This window comes from Leopardus geoffroyi, chromosome A3 (assembly GCF_018350155.1).
Source record: "Leopardus geoffroyi isolate Oge1 chromosome A3, O.geoffroyi_Oge1_pat1.0, whole genome shotgun sequence".
In the NCBI taxonomy this organism is placed as follows: Eukaryota; Metazoa; Chordata; class Mammalia; order Carnivora; family Felidae; genus Leopardus; species Leopardus geoffroyi.
Genome location: NC_059336.1, coordinates 18,132,834 through 18,150,182, shown reverse-complemented (window position 1 = coordinate 18,150,182; position 17,349 = coordinate 18,132,834). Strand labels below are relative to the sequence as shown.

Here is a 17,349-nt window from a genome sequence, read left to right as displayed (position 1 = left end):
GGTCCCTGGGGAGCAGTCATGAGTGGAGGGGCTGCGATACTAGCATGAGAGTCAAGAGTCAGTGGTCCTGGCAGGGCTCTGGCCAGGGTAGTCACTCCACCCCTTTGGGCCTGTTTCCTCATCTGTAAAATTGGGGAAAGGACTAGGTAAGAGTGGGTTCGAGGATAAAGTCCCTCCTGGCCCTAGAGTCCTATGAGGCTGCGAGATGTCCATAGCCTGGATTATGACAACAGCCCAGATTCTCTCTTTCCCGTTATCTTGGAGGCCAGGACTCTTTATTTTAATGGGTTATCTGGTTTTTGCCGAAACAAAAACTTACCTGCCCACTCTTCAGTTAGTTCATATGGTAAGTGGAGAGGCCCTCTTCATTCTAGGGTCTGTGCACCTCACCTTTAAACCCAGCAGCCCGCCCACCCACATGCCACAGTTTACCAAGTTAGTAAAAGCAAGCTGGGGAATAACAGTCCCATTTCCAAGCCCTAGGAGCAGCTAAGGATGACGTAGGAAAGAGTCAAGATAGAGCAGAGTGGGAGACCGAGGCCTGAACCCTGAGGAATATCCAGGTTTAGAGGTAAGGGAGCAAAGGGTCGAATGCTCTGAGAGGCTGAGGTCGATGAGAAGAAAGTGGCTGTTCGTCCACATGAAGGATGCTGGTGATATTGACGGTGTCACTATGGGTGGGATGGAGGGAGGAGTTACGCTGGATGGGGGAGAAGAGAACGGGAGTGGAGAAGCAGAGTCTGTGTGTGTCTTTAGAGTCTGGCAGAAAAGTACGGACAAGAGAATCCTTTTTGTTTGCCTGCTTTATATTTTTCAGGGGGAAGGTACTCAGGATGTTTTACATTCAGGGGAATGATCTAGCAATGAGAAAAAGAGCTACTTTTCAAGTGAGCAGAGAAATGAAAAAAATATTGAATAGAATCTGTGATTTAAGGCACTGGGATTGCCTTTGAAAGGGCAAGAGTCACTTCCTCCGTCGTATGAGGCGGAACCATTAGAAACAGCAGATATTCTACCATTTGGGGTCAACAAAAATGGCCATTTTTTATGGATCCCCCTGATGAGAGAGGGGGAAGAATGAGAAGGTGGTTGTAGATGTGGGTAGGATTGTGGCTTTGCGGTGTGAAGATGAGAGTTCACGTCTGATGGCTTTAGTTTCCTCAAAGTGCATGAGATGACATCATCAACGGGGTGACGGTGGAGAGAGGGATGATTTGAAGGGAAAGGCCAGTCCTCGAATGGGAAGCAGGAGTGAGGATGTCTCCCATGCAGGTTGTTGTGGGGCGAACTGTTGAACACTGTTGAATGGGGGCACTTGGCAAAAGGCCCAGAGCAGAGGAATGTTTGGAGGGCAGCACTAGCATCCTCTGTCCAGGTGGCTGCGGGAGGGGCTTACCCGGCCCACTTCCACGAGGTTTGTGACCATGACGATGCTGGCCGAGTTCTCCTGCCAGATCATTCTCCAAAAGTCCTTGACGGTCTCCTGCATTGGACCTGCCGACAGAGAAGGTGACAGGGTCAAGGAAGAAGCCAAGAGGCTGTCCCTCCTGCGTGGTCAGTCAAGGCTCGGCAGAGGTAAGCAAGAGCAAGGCCAGATGATCCTTGCTGGGACACCCAAGTCATCGAGACCAGGGCCAGAGTACGGGAAAGAAAAGCAGCTTTCCAACCAAGCAGAGCATGGACTATAGCATCCGCTGGACACGTCGACAGCTTCTTCTCTTCCCTCTGCTCTCCCGCAGCCCCCATGTGTCCTGCACCCATTGCCCTTCCCTGGCGATGATTTTCTCGCTCAGAATTGGGCTCTAGAAGCTCAGTGAGAGACAGGGAGGAAATTGGGGTTGCAGGGAAGGGAGGAGAGACAGAGAGCTGCTGGGAGCCAGACGCTCACGGCGCAAACAGAAGAGGCCCGATTGTGAGCTTGACAAACACAGGCAGCATTCGTCTGCAGCCCAAACAGCAGGGACGGAAAGAAACAGACAAGGCAAGAGAGATAGCATCCGAGAGTCCAAAGCAATTTCCTTGGAAATTTCTCTTTCAATGTCCTGGGCCTTCATCGCTTTCACGATTACTAAAGTAACACATGTGTTTTGTATCAAAATCTGAATAGCATTTTTCTGTATATGTATACACTTTTCTGTGTATGTACCCTTATTTCTATGTATGCATTTGCTGTAATAAGCATCATCATTATATGCATTTTTGCACGCTCTTAAAAATTCTGACCAAGCATGAAATGCATTCACTGCATAATTTTCTAGAATATTGAAGTATCACACTTTATTTAACTCATCTACCAACGGTTGGGCATTTAAGACTTTTCACTTCTTTGCTATTGAAGATAATGCTGTGAAGAGTATCTTTATATATATCCCTGTCCGTATATGTAATTATCTACAGGATTTCCTCCCCCAACGGTTGGGGAGATAGGATCATTTTTAAGCCTCTGATGATGTACAGCCACGTTGTTTTCTACTTCCGTCTTCTAGGCATATACTCATCAAAGAGATATGGCAGCATCAACTCCAGTTCCGGATGGTGGATCCTGAAGCCAATGCTTCTGGTCTGCCCTGCCTGATCGCTGCCTAGTGACATCTCCTTCATCTCTCGCTCATGTCCCTCCCCTAGAGCTGAACTTGGCACCTCTTTCCTTCACAAAAAACACAAATGGACGCTCCCAGGGACCCCTGGAGGCTCTCTAGCCCTACTCCTCTGCAGCTTCTTTGCTGGCAGATGCCCATCCCTCTCTTACAGGGAAGGGCGTAGACCCTTTCAAGGAAGAGGAGAGTACTTACCCTGAGTTGCAATGTAGTGCCGAGGTCGATGGTATCCCTGGACAACAGGACAGAAGCACAGTGAGGGCCTGCAGTCAAAGCTTGCAAACACTCTAATAGTAATAGTTCTCCTTTCCAAGACATGGTTTCCTCATAGGCAAAGTGGGAATAGCGTTAGACGTTTCCCAGAGAAGTGGCAAAGATTAAATCAGGTAACGCATGTAAAGAGCTTATTAAATCGCTCAATTTATAATAGTTACTTGTGAGGGGCCCACAGAGGCTTGCCCTGGAAGCAAGAACTGGGTGGACATTACTTATGCCCATGCACCCAGAAAGAGGTGGAGAAGGAATTTCGGGGTTTCTGGGGGGACATAAACCACCAAGAAGTCTTTCCTGGGCCATAACTGTGTGCAGAACACTGTGTGAGTCCCTGTAGGCCACCCACCAGAAGAAAGCCATTGAGTTGTTGGCCCCTTGAATTAGTAACAATTAGAAAAAAAAAATCAGTAAGAATGCCACAATGTGACCATCTCTGTGTCACATGGCTGGGCTTGGGATTGGAAGTCCCATTCACCAGGGAGGGCCCCGTGCAGGTGTGACCCAGAGGCTGATAAAGCCACTTTCTGTTTCAGAGTCTAGTTCCTGATATTCCTGTCCATCTCAGAGTGTCCCAATAGGCCTTGCCATGCACGCTCTGGTGTGGGGTTACTCTATGCCCCATAACCCTAATCATTGGGGAAGAGGTTGAAGATAACCTTCTCTTTGGCCTGGATATGGCCATACTGGAGGATCCCCTTTCTAGTGCCAGAGAGGAATTATATCCTACTGGGTAGAGTTTAAGTTTGGGGACAAAGATTTGCATTTAGTCCATAACACTGAATGTAATTAGTATTTAGTGAATGAACACATGAGTGAATGAGTGGATGGATGGATGGATAAAATTTCAAAATACAGATGCCAATTATGGAGCCTGCTGGTGGAGACATTTTCATTGACCGTCCTGAAATCCCCTTTCCTTTATGGTTAACTATCTCAAAAGAAAACAAGCCCTAAAGTTTGATGAATATCTAGTTTCTCTTAAATGTTGGTGATCAGTCTTTCTTCCCTGCCGGGGTGGATGGGCTGCCTCCTCTTTCTCAGGAAATGAGCCAGAATTGCCACCTGTATGGTTTATGGTGAAACAGATGTGCTATCTCTGAAGTTCTGGATCCACTTTCTGATTCGAAGACTAGTTTTTGGGTCCCCTATATATTCCTCCACCTCAATCTTCCACCTGCTCCATAAATATTCAGTAGGTACCTTTTAACTGCTGGGCATACTCTAGAGATGCCAGAGTTCACTGTCAGCACCAACCCAGGGCACTGTCATGGCCTGAGCTATTATTGGGTTAACCACAGTGACTAGGAATCAATGGCCCCACCTAAGCTCTGTTTGAGCAGTCCTGTCTTCTTAGTGAGTTGTCAGCTTCTTGAGGACAAACACTGCCTCCTAAGTTTTAAACATATTTTCCATAGAGCCTAGTAGAGTGTGAGACTCGGAGCAAGTGTCCAAGAACAAGTTGCTGAGAGGTCAGCTAAATACATTAAGGTAGGAAGAAGTTATGTGCACACACTCTGGACCCTGTTGCCTGGTTTTGAATCCCGGCCCTGACCCTTAAGAGCTGTGTGGTGGTCTGGGGCAAGTACTTAACCTCCCTGTGCCTCAATTGATTTCTTGCTGTTAAATGCAGGTACTTTTATCTACATCATAGGATTGCTGTTAGGGTTATATGACAGTTACTATGTCCCAGGCACTATCCTAAGATTTAACGTACAGGACTTTATATTATTTTATTGGTTATCTGGCAAACATTTATTGGGTGCCTACCACGACTAAGAGTCTGTGTTGGCCACTTGGGAGATTGTGAGATCAGCAGCCCTTCCCTCCTCATTGCTCTGCCTGTTAATGTAAAACAGAGCTCTTCTCTGACACATAGGAAGTAGGAAGGGAGGTGAGAGGACCAGGAGGTAACTCTTCCTTCAAGTCAAGATGGACAAGGTTTCCTAGGCTCCAGGAGTTTTCTTGAGTAGGTCTGGTAACACAAAACAATCCCCTAGAGTGTGGGAGGATGCGGTTTCTCATGCCCACTCCCCCACACCCTGCCATCATCCCTCCTCATTACAGCCCTCGTCCTCCCTGACCTGGGCCATAGCTCTGGCCTCTTGTTGGCCTCCCTGCGTCCAGTCTGGTCCCATAGCTCATCTGCTTCCTGCCAGAATGAAGTCTCCAGTGCACATCTGATTATGTTATTTCCCCCACCAAACAGCCTACCGTGGCCCCCCACTGCCTGCACAGTAATGTCCAAACGCCTCAGCTCAGGATTGCCGATCCATTTCCAGCCTCACTGCCAGCTGTCCCTCTGCACCCCCTCTCGTGTTCCCTAAGTCCCAGCCTCCCCGCGCTACCCCTCAGATGAGACCTCCCTCCTCCTGAGCAGTCCCACAGGCTTCTGCAGATGCCCAATGAGCATACTCACAACGTGAGCTGCAATACGATCTTTGTATTTTTCTCCTCCTGGGCCACAGCACGTGACACTCAGCTGGGTGCCGTTTTCAGCAAAGGCTGGCTGGTGGCATACGTGCATGAATAGGTCACCTGGGTGAGGTTGGGGCACCTTAATGGTATCTCCACTCCATCCCTCCAGGAGCTTTCCTGTTCCGACTGCTCTTCCCCTGGCTCACTGGCTGTCTTTCTCTTCTTCGGAAACAGCAGTCGTGTTTCCATCTAGAGGCCTTTGCGCTGGCCATTCCCTGTGCCTGCTACATGTGTCCCCCGTTAACTCAGCGGTTTGCTCTCTCCCTCCATCCGGGCTACTGCTCTGTTACCAGTCACTTCTACAGAGAGCCTCCCCTGACCACCCTGCCAGCCCCTTTAAAGTTTCTGTGGTTTACTTTCCTTTGCACTTGTCACCAAATGGCACAGTGTTCTTTGTTTATGTACATGCTCACTGTTTCCCCAGTGGAATGGGAGGGCCAGCAGGGCAGGGCTGTATCCAGCTTGCTCATGGCTGTGTCCCCAGCACAGAGAAGTCTGCCTGGGCCACCAGCCTTGATACACATGTATCGAATTCATGCACACTGCATGTGAGTAAAAAGGCCCTCTGGTCTCTAAGACCCTAGACAGTCCCCAAAGAGAAAACATTCTAACCACGAGACTCCTCAACAATGGAGATAAAAGGAACCATGTTGCTTAACTGGGGTCTTTGCTGGAGATTTGCCAGGAACTGGGACAGGAAACTTCCTAACTTTAAATGAACTCTGAGTTCACCGAAGTCCCACCTACACAGCAGAGACCCACTGCCGACCGGCCCCGGCTGCCTCCATCCGTCTGTGAGCAACGGGAAAGAGGCTTGCATCCAAAACACATTTATCTCACTCTGGACTCATGCATCTGTTACTTACTGGGGACCCAGATACGATATTTATTTCCAGGCTGGTAATTTATAACAGATTCAAGTGGCCAATACATTCTCGGGTGTGCAAACAAACCCACCGGCGGGATGGTTCAGATGGTAGCAGAACCATGGCCTCTGGAGGCACCGACAGGGCTGGCCCCATCTAGCTCATTATCCAAATGGAGTTGTTTTAATGGATCGTCAAGATCCAATTGTGGATAAATGATTCTAGCATGGGCAGTTAGCTCTTCTGAGAGCCAGGATGATTTCAACTGGGCTGGAGACCAGGGCAAAAGGGTGAGGACCTAGAGAGCTGTCTAGGATGTGTCTGGCTGGGAATCTCCAAAGAGACTAAGGCAGTTTAAGTTTGCTGCAGTACATAGTAGGTTCACAATTAATGCGCTTCCCCACCCCTCACTCCACCCTATATTGGTGACAGTGTGCTAGGAGGGGCTTGTGCTTGGTGTCTTCTCTGTCCCTCCATGTTTCTACTTTTCCCTTCCACGCTCTGCCGTGTGCCATGGGATGCTGACCCATATGGACCACATCATGGGCTTCTGTGGCCTCCAGCTTCCAGTTGTGTTCAGCAAATGGGGGGCAGAAGCAGGGACTCAGAAACCATGGGGAGGTTGGGTGTATGTTCTAGGTCCGCCCGCATCAGGCCACTGAGGTTAGCACTGACTCTCTGTCAGAGGCTACTACTCCTAGCCCGGGAATACTGCACCCCACCCTGTTGGTTTCCCTTAATCCTGCCCCCACCCTTGTTGAACTCTCCTCAGTTCAGTGAGCCTCTGTTTCCTAATGGGAGACTGAGAGGTACATCAGTTATCACATCCTGCTGGGGCAGCATTATTATCCCACTTTACAGATATGAGAACAAGTAAATAATTCACCCAAGATCATAAGGCTGGTAAGCAGGACTGAATAAACCCAACAAGGGCTGAATCCATGACTTTGGTCTCATGAACCTTTGACTCTAACCAGTGAGACTGACTCTAACCAATGAGATCCAGCAGAGGCCAGTGTCATATATTAAGACAGCATCTAGCAGAGGCTGTTTGGCCTGTGTGTACAATGTAGTACTTCTAGGGAGGGAAAGGGTGGTGGGGTGTCCTTAGTGTGCAGAGAACTGTATTCTAGCTATGCAACCTTGAGCAAGGATCTTAAGCCCAATCCCTGGCTTCTTATCCTCAAAGGCTTGCAGAATGCATTGTAACGATGGAAGCTGGTAGGCATGGTGGGGGGGGGGGGGCATCCTCAGTGTCGATGTTGGAGATCCACCTGCATCGTCAGCAATTTCATTTGTTGCCTGTAACACACCGGAGTGCATCTTGGCTCTGACTGTGGCAAGATGCTCGTGCAACTTTGGATTGAGTGTCTATCTAGGGAAGTAATTTTTGCTGGTGGCTACCACTTAGATGACAAACACCAGATACGGCAACTTAGGCCGGCACACCTCATGTGGGCCACGGCCATCAGTGTTGCCACAAGCACTCAGCTGGAGACAAGGTCAAAAGGAAACTGGAAGGAACTAGTTCAGTCTGGTGAACTACATGCTAACTGAATCCCTACTGGGTGCTGGATGTGAGGTGCTGTCTGGGAGTGGATGGGGAGGGGCAGGAGGAAAGGCCCTGGGTTTGGAGTTATTCCAGTCTGGTTCCTAAGTTTGGTTCTGCTGCCGACCAGCTGCATGGCCTTAGTCAAGCTTCACAACCTCTTTAAACCTCAGCTTCCCTTTCTGAAAAATGGGGAGGATTACTTGGAGGCCCATTGAGGGGTCTCCATAAACCGACTCCTTTAAAACCCTCCACCCATCACAGGGTGCAAAGAGGACTCATTTAGAGCCACTGGCTGTTGTCATTATAACTGTTATAACTGAAGCCAGCAGAACATGGTAGGGGAGTCACCCCAGATTCAGACTCGTGCTCTTTCCCCCTCCACATCCTAGCAGTGTGATCCTAGATAAGTTACATAACTAATTGACAGCCTCAGCTAACCCATCTGGAAATGGGTAGCAATGGCATTTACTTCAGGAGAATGTGGTACTAGTTAAGGTAATGCTGATACACAAGAGGTGATGTGAGGTTACTATCAATCCTTCTTGCCTGTTGGGCTCTTACTCATTGGCTAAGGCAGCACTGTGTCACCTCCTCCAGGAAGGCTTCCTCGACTACCCACCTCTATACCCGAAGGCTTTGGTTTTCCTTTATGTTCCCATAGGCCCTGCTCTGAGGGTCTCTTTTCTTACCTGAGCCCCTGAGTCCCTGAGTCTCTTTTCAGGTCTGGGTTTCTAGCACACAGTGGAGGGCCTGCTTAGTGTTTGTGAAATGAATACTAGATGCATGAGGGAGAGGCCGGAGATGTGATGGGTGGATATTCCGAGTGCTTTCTCCAGGCTCAAGACAGATTACTCTGAACTGGCCATCTCCTTGTGAACTTTCCTGGGAGGGCCACGGGGACAGAGGCTGTGTCTACCTTGACCTCCACTGAAACTCCAGCCCCTGTTCCTGACCACGTGTAGGTCCTTTGTAAGCCAGGGTCCAGGCAGGGACTAGAATCCACTGTGGGTGTTTCAGACACGGGGAATTTGGTATGTGGAGCTGGGGACCTGTCAGTGTTAGAGGAGCTGAGATGCTAACCAGGGGACAGAGGGGCTCCCAGAGGGAGACTGTGACAGCCCCTGGAACTAGTGGGTGATGGAGACACAGAAGCGGCCGGACCCTGGAACAGAGGAGTTGCCAGGCAGAGGTGGGAACTCCAGTGGGTCTGCCTGGGAGAAGCTGGCGCCACAGCTGGGATGCGGCCACTGCCAGAGTCAGCACCCAGGGAGGTGAGAGAGGAGGAAAATTACACCAGCCTTCCCCTTCCAATCTCCCATCAATGCCTTCCTTGTAGGCATCAGCTTGCTCTCCCTCCTGCCGCGCACACACACACGCATACACACATGCACATACTCACACACACACACACACACACACACACTCTCATATACACACACACACTCACATACAGTCTCACACACTCTCACATACACACTCACACTCACATACACACAGATACATGCACACACACTCTCACATACACACACACACTCTCACATACATATATGCACTCACATGCACACAGTCTCACATGCATACACACATGCTCTCATATACACACACACTCACATACACACACACACTCTCAGATACACACTCACACACACTCTCACATATATATATACACACTCACATGCACAGTCTCACATACATACACACTCATACACACATGCACACACTCTCACACACACTCTCATATACACACACTCACATACAGTCTCACACTCACATACACACTCACACTGTCACATACACGCACACACTCTCACATACATATATGCACTCACATGCACACAGTCTCACATACATACACACACTCTCATATACACACACACACATACAGTCTCACACACTCTCACATACATACTCACACACACACAGATACATGCACACACACTCTCACACACACACACACACTCTCACATACCTACACACTCATACACACACACACTCTCACACACACACTCTCACATACACACACACACTCATATACAGTCTCACACACTCTCACATACACACACACACTCTCACATACACACACACACACTCTCATATATACGCACTCACATGCACACACTCTCACACTCATACTCTCACATACATATATGCACTCACATGCACACAGTCTCACATACATACACACACACACTCACAGTCTCACACACTCTTACATACACACATATACACACTCACATACACACAGATACATGCACACACACTCTCACATACCTACACACTGATACACACACACACACTCTCACATACACACACTCACATACAGTCTCACACACTCTCACATATACACACTCTCACATACACACTCACACACACTCTCACATATATATACGCACTCACATGCACACACTCTCACACTCATACTCTCACATACATATATGCACTCACATGCACAGTCTCACATACATACACACACTCTCACATACCTACACACTCATACACACATGCACACGCACTTTCACATACACTCTCATATACATACAGTCACACACACACTCAGATACACACACGCTCTCAACATGCTTTCACATTCCCACTCACACACCCACATTCTCACATACATACACCCACACTCACACACACACACACACACTCATATAAGCAGTGCAAAGGAGAACGGGGAAGGATAAGAAAGAGATCTGAGAACAAACAGACAAATGACTACCGTAAGGCTCGGCTCAATAAATATTTGTTGAATGAATGAATCATCTGGATGAGCCTAGATTATGGGGAGTTTCAAAGCATACCGCTGCACCTCACAGCTTGTCTGTAAAAGCACTTGGGCATCGGAGGCACCGAGGTGGATCTCTGAGCCATTCGTCAAGGCTCTCGGGCTCCTAGCGGACGGAGGTCCTGAGCAGGCTGGCTTACACTGGTTATAACAGCATGTCCGTCTGGCCCTTGTGGCCATGCTCCCCCTTCACAAAGTCTCTCACTTCCATGGTGAAGCAGCCCCTTTCCTAACAGTGTTTGAATCCCAGACTCTCCTCCCTCAGAGCTATCTTACCCTTGGTGACAGAGAAATCATCCCTAGGCTCAGCTCTGAACTGGTCACCTCCGTGATAGAGAACTTTCAGTAGCCCTCTCTTGTCTATAGAACCAAGTCCGGCTTTCTAAGTCTGATCGTAAACCACCAATGATCTAGCTAGCTCCAGCCTTACTGTCCGCTATTCCCGTGATGTAGCCTCAGCTCCCCTCAGCCTCAGCTGCACACACCCTCTGCTTCCAGCTGCGACATTTTGGCTTGTGCTTTTCTAACCAGAGGCCCATTTTCCCTCTTTAATTTTAAATTCTTCCCATGCTTGAAGTTTGGTTCACATCACATCTTGCATTCCTGATGGAAGAAGAGATTTTTTCCCCGTCCTCTGAATCCCTGCAGCATTTTATCTGAACATATGACACTTACCACGTTCCGTTTGCCCTGGAATTATTGATGTGCATAGCTTATCTTCCTGCTCAGGTTTTAAAGGGTAGAGACCATGGCACTTTTAGCTTTATGGTTCCCAGAGCATCTGGCACACAGCAGGCGCTTTTAAATTTGTGGTGCATAAATGGCTATACCTTCAAATGAATGAATGAATGGACAAACAGACACACATACAAATGAATTAATGGGTGAATGAACAAGATGGGCAGCTGTCCTGGGACCCCACAGAGTAGGCTACTCCAGCCAGCCTGAAAGAGGATGTGATTTTAGACGGATCATCAACTTGGGTTATGCTAGTTGCATCTGGACATGTTCTGGGAGGGCCACTTTGTGGGGGAGCGTCTGGGGGACAGCCATCCATCTTGAGCCTGCTGTAACCGGCCCCAGAGCCCAGCCACCCAGCCCCATGAAGACTCTCACATCAATGTAGTTGGCGTTGATGTAGTCGGAATGCGGGTCTCCATCCAGCACCAGCAGCCTCACTCGGGAATGGTCATCTGCAGAGAGAGAGAGAGCAGAAAACAAGGGCGTGGGTGGTAAGAGGCCTGCCGGTGAGGGGCCAGCACTACCCTCCTGAAGAGCTGCCATGTATCAGCAATAGGGGCATCATACTGCTTTCTTACTCTCTCATTTGACCCCTGGTCCCACCTGCAGTTATTATACCCATTTACAGATGAGGCAGTTGAGGCTCAGGGAGATCACCATGCCTTAAAAAGCACTGCATGCGCCTTCTCTTTGTTTCCGCCTGTCCTTCTGGTTCTGTCATTACCTATCTGGGTGAGTCACCTGCTCCTTTAAGTCTCAGTGATTTTGTCATTAATAGGGAGGTAGAAATACCTTCTTCATAGGACAGTGCAAGAGAGATCAAAACACTCAGGAAGTGAGAAGTGTTGGATCCAGACTAACATGCTCTGCTTTCCTGCTTTGCTGAAAAATGGCAACTTTACCTATTTTCCACATGTGCACAAATGCTGTTCTTTTGCCTCTTGGGGTATTGGTGCAAGTAGATTGTTGGCCACATACTGTTACCAATACAATCATTCAAGTGGAGATGGCTTACATCATTATAAAAGAGGTCACCAATAACCAAAAGTCACGTTACAGAGAATACCCTTTCAAACCCAATCCAGGCATAAACAAGATTTGCAAGGTTTAGTCAATGGCATGCTTACTTCAAATAACATCAAATAAAAACTATGAAAAAACCCCTTGGACAGAAGAATCAGGCTAATCTTTTACAATTAACTAAAGTGCACTCCGCCATGCTAAGAGACACACAAAAACGAAACACCCTGGTTGGGTCTGGTTGGAGGAGGGGCTCAGCTTGCTGTCCAGGTGGCTGTGTGCCCACCACTGTAAGTCACTGCATCCATGGTCCAGTCTAGGCCAGGGCTAGGGTTCCCAGCCAGTGGGCTGGAGTGCTCCCCACAAGCGTCCCCGGGGTCAGGGAGTGGGGTCAGCTTGTCCTGCTAAGACTCATGAAGCACTTTGCAGTTTCCACGCACATCTACTACTACTAACAGGAAGCCCCTGAGAACAGGGACACTATTGCTCTGTTCCCTCTTCCATCCTCTGTGCCTTCGGAGCTCCACAAATCCTTGGTGAGCATACGAGTGGATCACTTCATGATCCTGTGAGACAAGCAGTGTAGCCCTCGCTACAAATGAGGAAACTGAGGCTCAGGACGACTGACTAGCCACATGGTCCATGGATGGTGGAACTTGAGCGTGGGGTTCTCCTAACTCTGAGCTCAGACACTCCTGCTTCCAAAGCGGAGGTCTAAGCAGGGTTTTGGAAACTGCTTCAAGCGCACATGGCAGAGAGAATTAATGCCAGACAAGGGGTCACCTGGTGATGGAAGAGCTGACAGGGCAAATAGAGGCGGTGGTAACTCAGAGATCGGCACCAGCAAGGAGACACTGCCTCCCTAGGGATGGCGGCACGGAGAGAGGAGGCGAGGTTATCCGAGCTGGGGGCTACAGCCCCACCATGGAAGCTAGAGCCCGTGGGCCTCTCTGGGTGGGGGGGGGAGCTGGAGAAAAAGAGGAGCCTCACTCGCTGCTATAGGAGGTGTCTGCGATTGGGACAGAGGAGAAGAAGTACTCCGGCTTCTTCCTTTCCCTGACTTCCAGTCTCTCACCAGTGCACGGCCTTGGTCAAACCCAGCTGGAGGCCAGCTGGCAAAGAGACTGAGAAATGAAGCCTGCAGGGGTTGAACAGGAGAAGGCCAGGAGTGGATCCTAGGATGGACAAACAGGCCCGGGAATGGACAGGACACTACTTCATATCCCTTAATTAAATAATTAAAAATTATTCATTGAGCATGTGTCATTTGCCAGGCACTATGATAGACACAGAGATATACCAGATGCCACTTTTCTTACTCATCATGGGCAAGAGTTTCGGTGGAAGCAGCTAGAGGAAACAGGGGGGAGGTCTAACTCATCCCTTTGCTGGGGGGAGTGGGGTATGAAGTGCACCTTTATGGAGTTCATGCAGGTATCAGACTCTACACACGTGATCTCACTCAATCCTTCATTCCTCAACGTAGCTCTGTAGATTACTACAGTAAGGCCATAATGATATGGTATTTTTTTCCTTCCCACTTCACGGATGAAGAAACAGGGGCTCAAAGAGGTTAAGTAAGTTGCCAACGTTATACAGCCCGTGAGTGGCAAAGCTGGGATTCTAGCTCAGGTCCCTCTCACCCTGAACCCCAGCTCCACCCGCACAAGGTGCTGTCCCTGGACTTCTGCTCCTGAAGTCTGTGCAAATGGCTGGTCCCAGCTCCTGCAGCATTCTAGCCCCTGGAAGTGGAGCTTCCAGGGGGACCCCCTGCTCCGGCAAGGACTCAGGCAAGGTCCAGCACCCGAGTCCCAGCTGAGGCTGGTAAGCCCTGTTACCAGTGGTTACAGAAACTGTAAGCCTTGGGGCGCCTGGGTGGCTCAGTCAGTTAAGCATCTGACTTCAGCTCAGGTCATGATCTCACAGTTTGTGAGTTTGAACCTCACATTGGGCTTGCTGCTGTCAGCACAGAGCCTGCTTTGGCTCATCTGTCCCTCCCACCCCACCTCTCTGCCCCTCCCCCACTGGTTCTCTCTCTTCCTCTCTAAACAAACAGACAGACAGACAAACAAACTTAAAAAGGAACTGTAAGCCCTAAAAAAGTAGAAACGCACATTGTGTTTTCACTCATTGGTCTCACTAATGACTTATTGATTCAAACATCTCCTTTATTTATTGAGTTATGACTGCCCCTGGGGTCTATAGCACTGGAAACAGAAATTCTGGTTTAAAATGTTGAGAAGAATTTTCTTAACCTAAAATGAAACTTAAAATCTGAAGGCAAAAACGATTTAAAAAATCAAAAAGAAACAAAATTTAAGTTAAATATTCTCAAAGGTGAAAGGGGCCTCTACGCACCAGATGACGGTATTTGCCAATTTCTTCTCTTCATTCGCCCACGAAGAACCTACTACGTACAGGCTGGCTGGCCTAAGAGAGTGCCACCAAAGTGATACACATGCTTAAGAAATCTGTCAGTGTGGTTCGGGAAGCAGACTGTACACAGAAGTAGAGCTTCAAAGTCTAGAAAGTGGAGACGGGAGGGCTTTGTGAAGTACTATGTGAATTACAAATGGGTAAGGTTTGGGGTGCCTGGGCGGCTCAGCTGGCTGAGTGTCTGAGTCTTAAGTTCAGCTCAGGTCATGATCTCACGGTTATCCAACTATAACATCTGGCTCTATGCTGACAGTACAGAGCCTGCTTGGGATTCTCTCTCCCTCTCTGCCCCTCCCCCGCTCATGCACACACACACACACACACACACACACACACACACACACACTCTCTCTCTCTCTCTCTCTCTCTCTCTCTTTCTCTCTCTCGGATTAAAAAAGAGAAGTGGTCAAGCTTTGACCAGTGGACAATGAGAAAGAATCTTTTCATCAGAGGGAACAGCAAGAGTGAAGGCAGTACTCTTGAAAAAGCAAGCACTCAGGGAGGCTGAAAATCGCTTCCTGTCTTGTGGACACAGTGTGAGGGGACTAGCAACAGGAGAAGAGAGAGAGGAGGCAGGCAGGGGTTAGGTTACAGAGGGCTCTCCATGCCGTATAAAGGTACTCAGACACAAGTACCCATGCTGGGCTCTGCAAGGCATCCAAATACAGGGTAGCTCTATTTTCTGAGTCTACAAAAGGCCATTTTATTATGAAAGGACAAAAATTCGTTCCCACGTGTGCTAACCTGTGGCAAGTGGGATACACTGACGATGTGAGGTATGGAGCTGAGGGTCAGATCTGGGTTCACATCTTAGCCCTACCACTTAGTAAGTCAATTGATCTCTCTTAACTTGGGTTCCTTAGCAAAGTAGAATCAATACTGTATAGCTCATGGAGTGCTGGGAGGATTACATGAGAAAATGAAGGCATGAAAAGTGTGACGGAATGAAGAGAATGAAAAGACAAGCCATGGACTGGGAGAAAATATTTGCAGAAGACATATCAGATAAAGGATTCGTATCCACAATATACAAAGAACTCTCAAATTCAACAACAAGAAAATAACGCGTTAAAAGTTGGGCAAAAGATCTGAACAGACACCCCAGCAAAAAAGATACACAGATGGCAAGCAGGTGTATCAAAAGTGTTCAACATCATACATCATTAGGGAATTTCAAATGAAAACCATAATGAGATACCTCTACACGCCTACTACGATGGCCCAAATCCAGAACACGGACAACATCAAATGCTGGTGAGGATGCGGAGCAACAGGAACTCTTGTTCATTCATGGCGGGAATGCAAAATGGTACAGCCACTTTGGGAGACAGTTTGGCAGTTTCTTTCAAAACTAAAAATATTCTTATCATATGAGATCCCAGCAATTGCTGTCTCTGGTAGTCACCCAAATGAGTTGAAAACTTATGTCCACACAAAAACCTGCACACAAATGTTTATAGCAGCTTTACTCACAACTGCCAAAACTTAGAAAACAACCAAGATGTCCTTCAATATATAAATGGATAAACAAATGTAGTATATCCATAGAGTGGAATATCATTCAGTGATATTTAGAGATAAATTATCAAGCCATGAGAAGACATGGAGGAAACTTAAATGCATACCGCTAAGTGAAACAAACCAGTCTGGAAAGGCTTCAGACTGTGTGATTCCAACTCTGGGACGTTCCAGTATGGACACAGGAAAAAGATCAGTGGTTGTCAGGGACTAGGTTGGGGGATGAACAGGTGGAGCAAAGGGGAGTTTTAGGGCAGTGAAACTATTTTGTACGATATTGTGATCAATACCTGTCATTGTACATTTTCAAAATCCCTTCGAACTACATAACACAAAGAATAGACTCTAATGTAAACTGCGGGCTTTAGCCAATAATAATGGCTCATCAATTGTAATACATGTATCACACTCATGCACAGTGTTAATAATAGGGGAATCTGAATGTAGGTGGGACGGAGGCAGTATATGGGAATTCTTGTATGTTCTGCTCCCTTCCTCTGAAACCTAAGACTGCTCTAAAAAAAACAGTGCTAGGACAGTGCCTGGTATGAAGCAGATGATTAATAAATGGTGGCTCTGGGCTGGATGTGAGGCAGGCTGTGAGCGGAGGGCTGAGATGCTTAGAAATGTAGTGTTCCCATTTGCCCTTCGGTACCAAATGAAAATTCATCTTCTGTGGAGGCAAGGAGCTACTGCATGTACACTTTAAAGGGCAGAATTCAGCCATAGGCTCCCCAGAAAGGGACTGCAAGGGGTAGCAGTGTCCTCATGGTTTATTTATTCCTTCTGGGAGATGCTAATATTATTCTGCATCCCCTTCTCCTTCTAACTTTATATAATTAGAAGGATAAAAAATTGTGTTTATCCACAGGCACATGGAGAAAGATGGGGCAGCGGGCGATGGGAAGGAGTTTATACAAGGTAATTTACAGGCAGCCCAGAATGTTCATTATGCTCTATCTACATTTCGCAAGCCTGAGAAACAGCTAATTTGGTACTCCTCGTTTGATATTCCAGACAAGGAGAGGAGTTGAGAAGAGTCATACAGAGGAGAAGCAGACCCCTCCGTGGTGAGGTGAGCAG

At 48.0% G+C, this 17,349-nt stretch overlaps 1 protein-coding gene across 15 annotated transcripts in view; it reads right to left on the bottom strand.

Annotated features, from left to right (window-relative positions):
- Positions 1-17,349, bottom strand: part of PTPRT (protein tyrosine phosphatase receptor type T) — a 1,070,511-nt gene that overhangs the window by 56,995 nt on the left and 996,167 nt on the right. For all 15 annotated transcript variants that reach the window (XM_045444560.1, XM_045444565.1, XM_045444561.1 and 12 more), the window contains 3 exons: positions 11,668-11,744; positions 2,793-2,829; positions 1,397-1,494 (listed from right to left, as the gene is read on the bottom strand). In XM_045444560.1, coding sequence (XP_045300516.1) covers positions 1,397-1,494; positions 2,793-2,829; positions 11,668-11,744 — 212 coding nt within the window. The remainder of the gene's footprint in view (positions 1-1,396; positions 1,495-2,792; positions 2,830-11,667; positions 11,745-17,349) is intronic.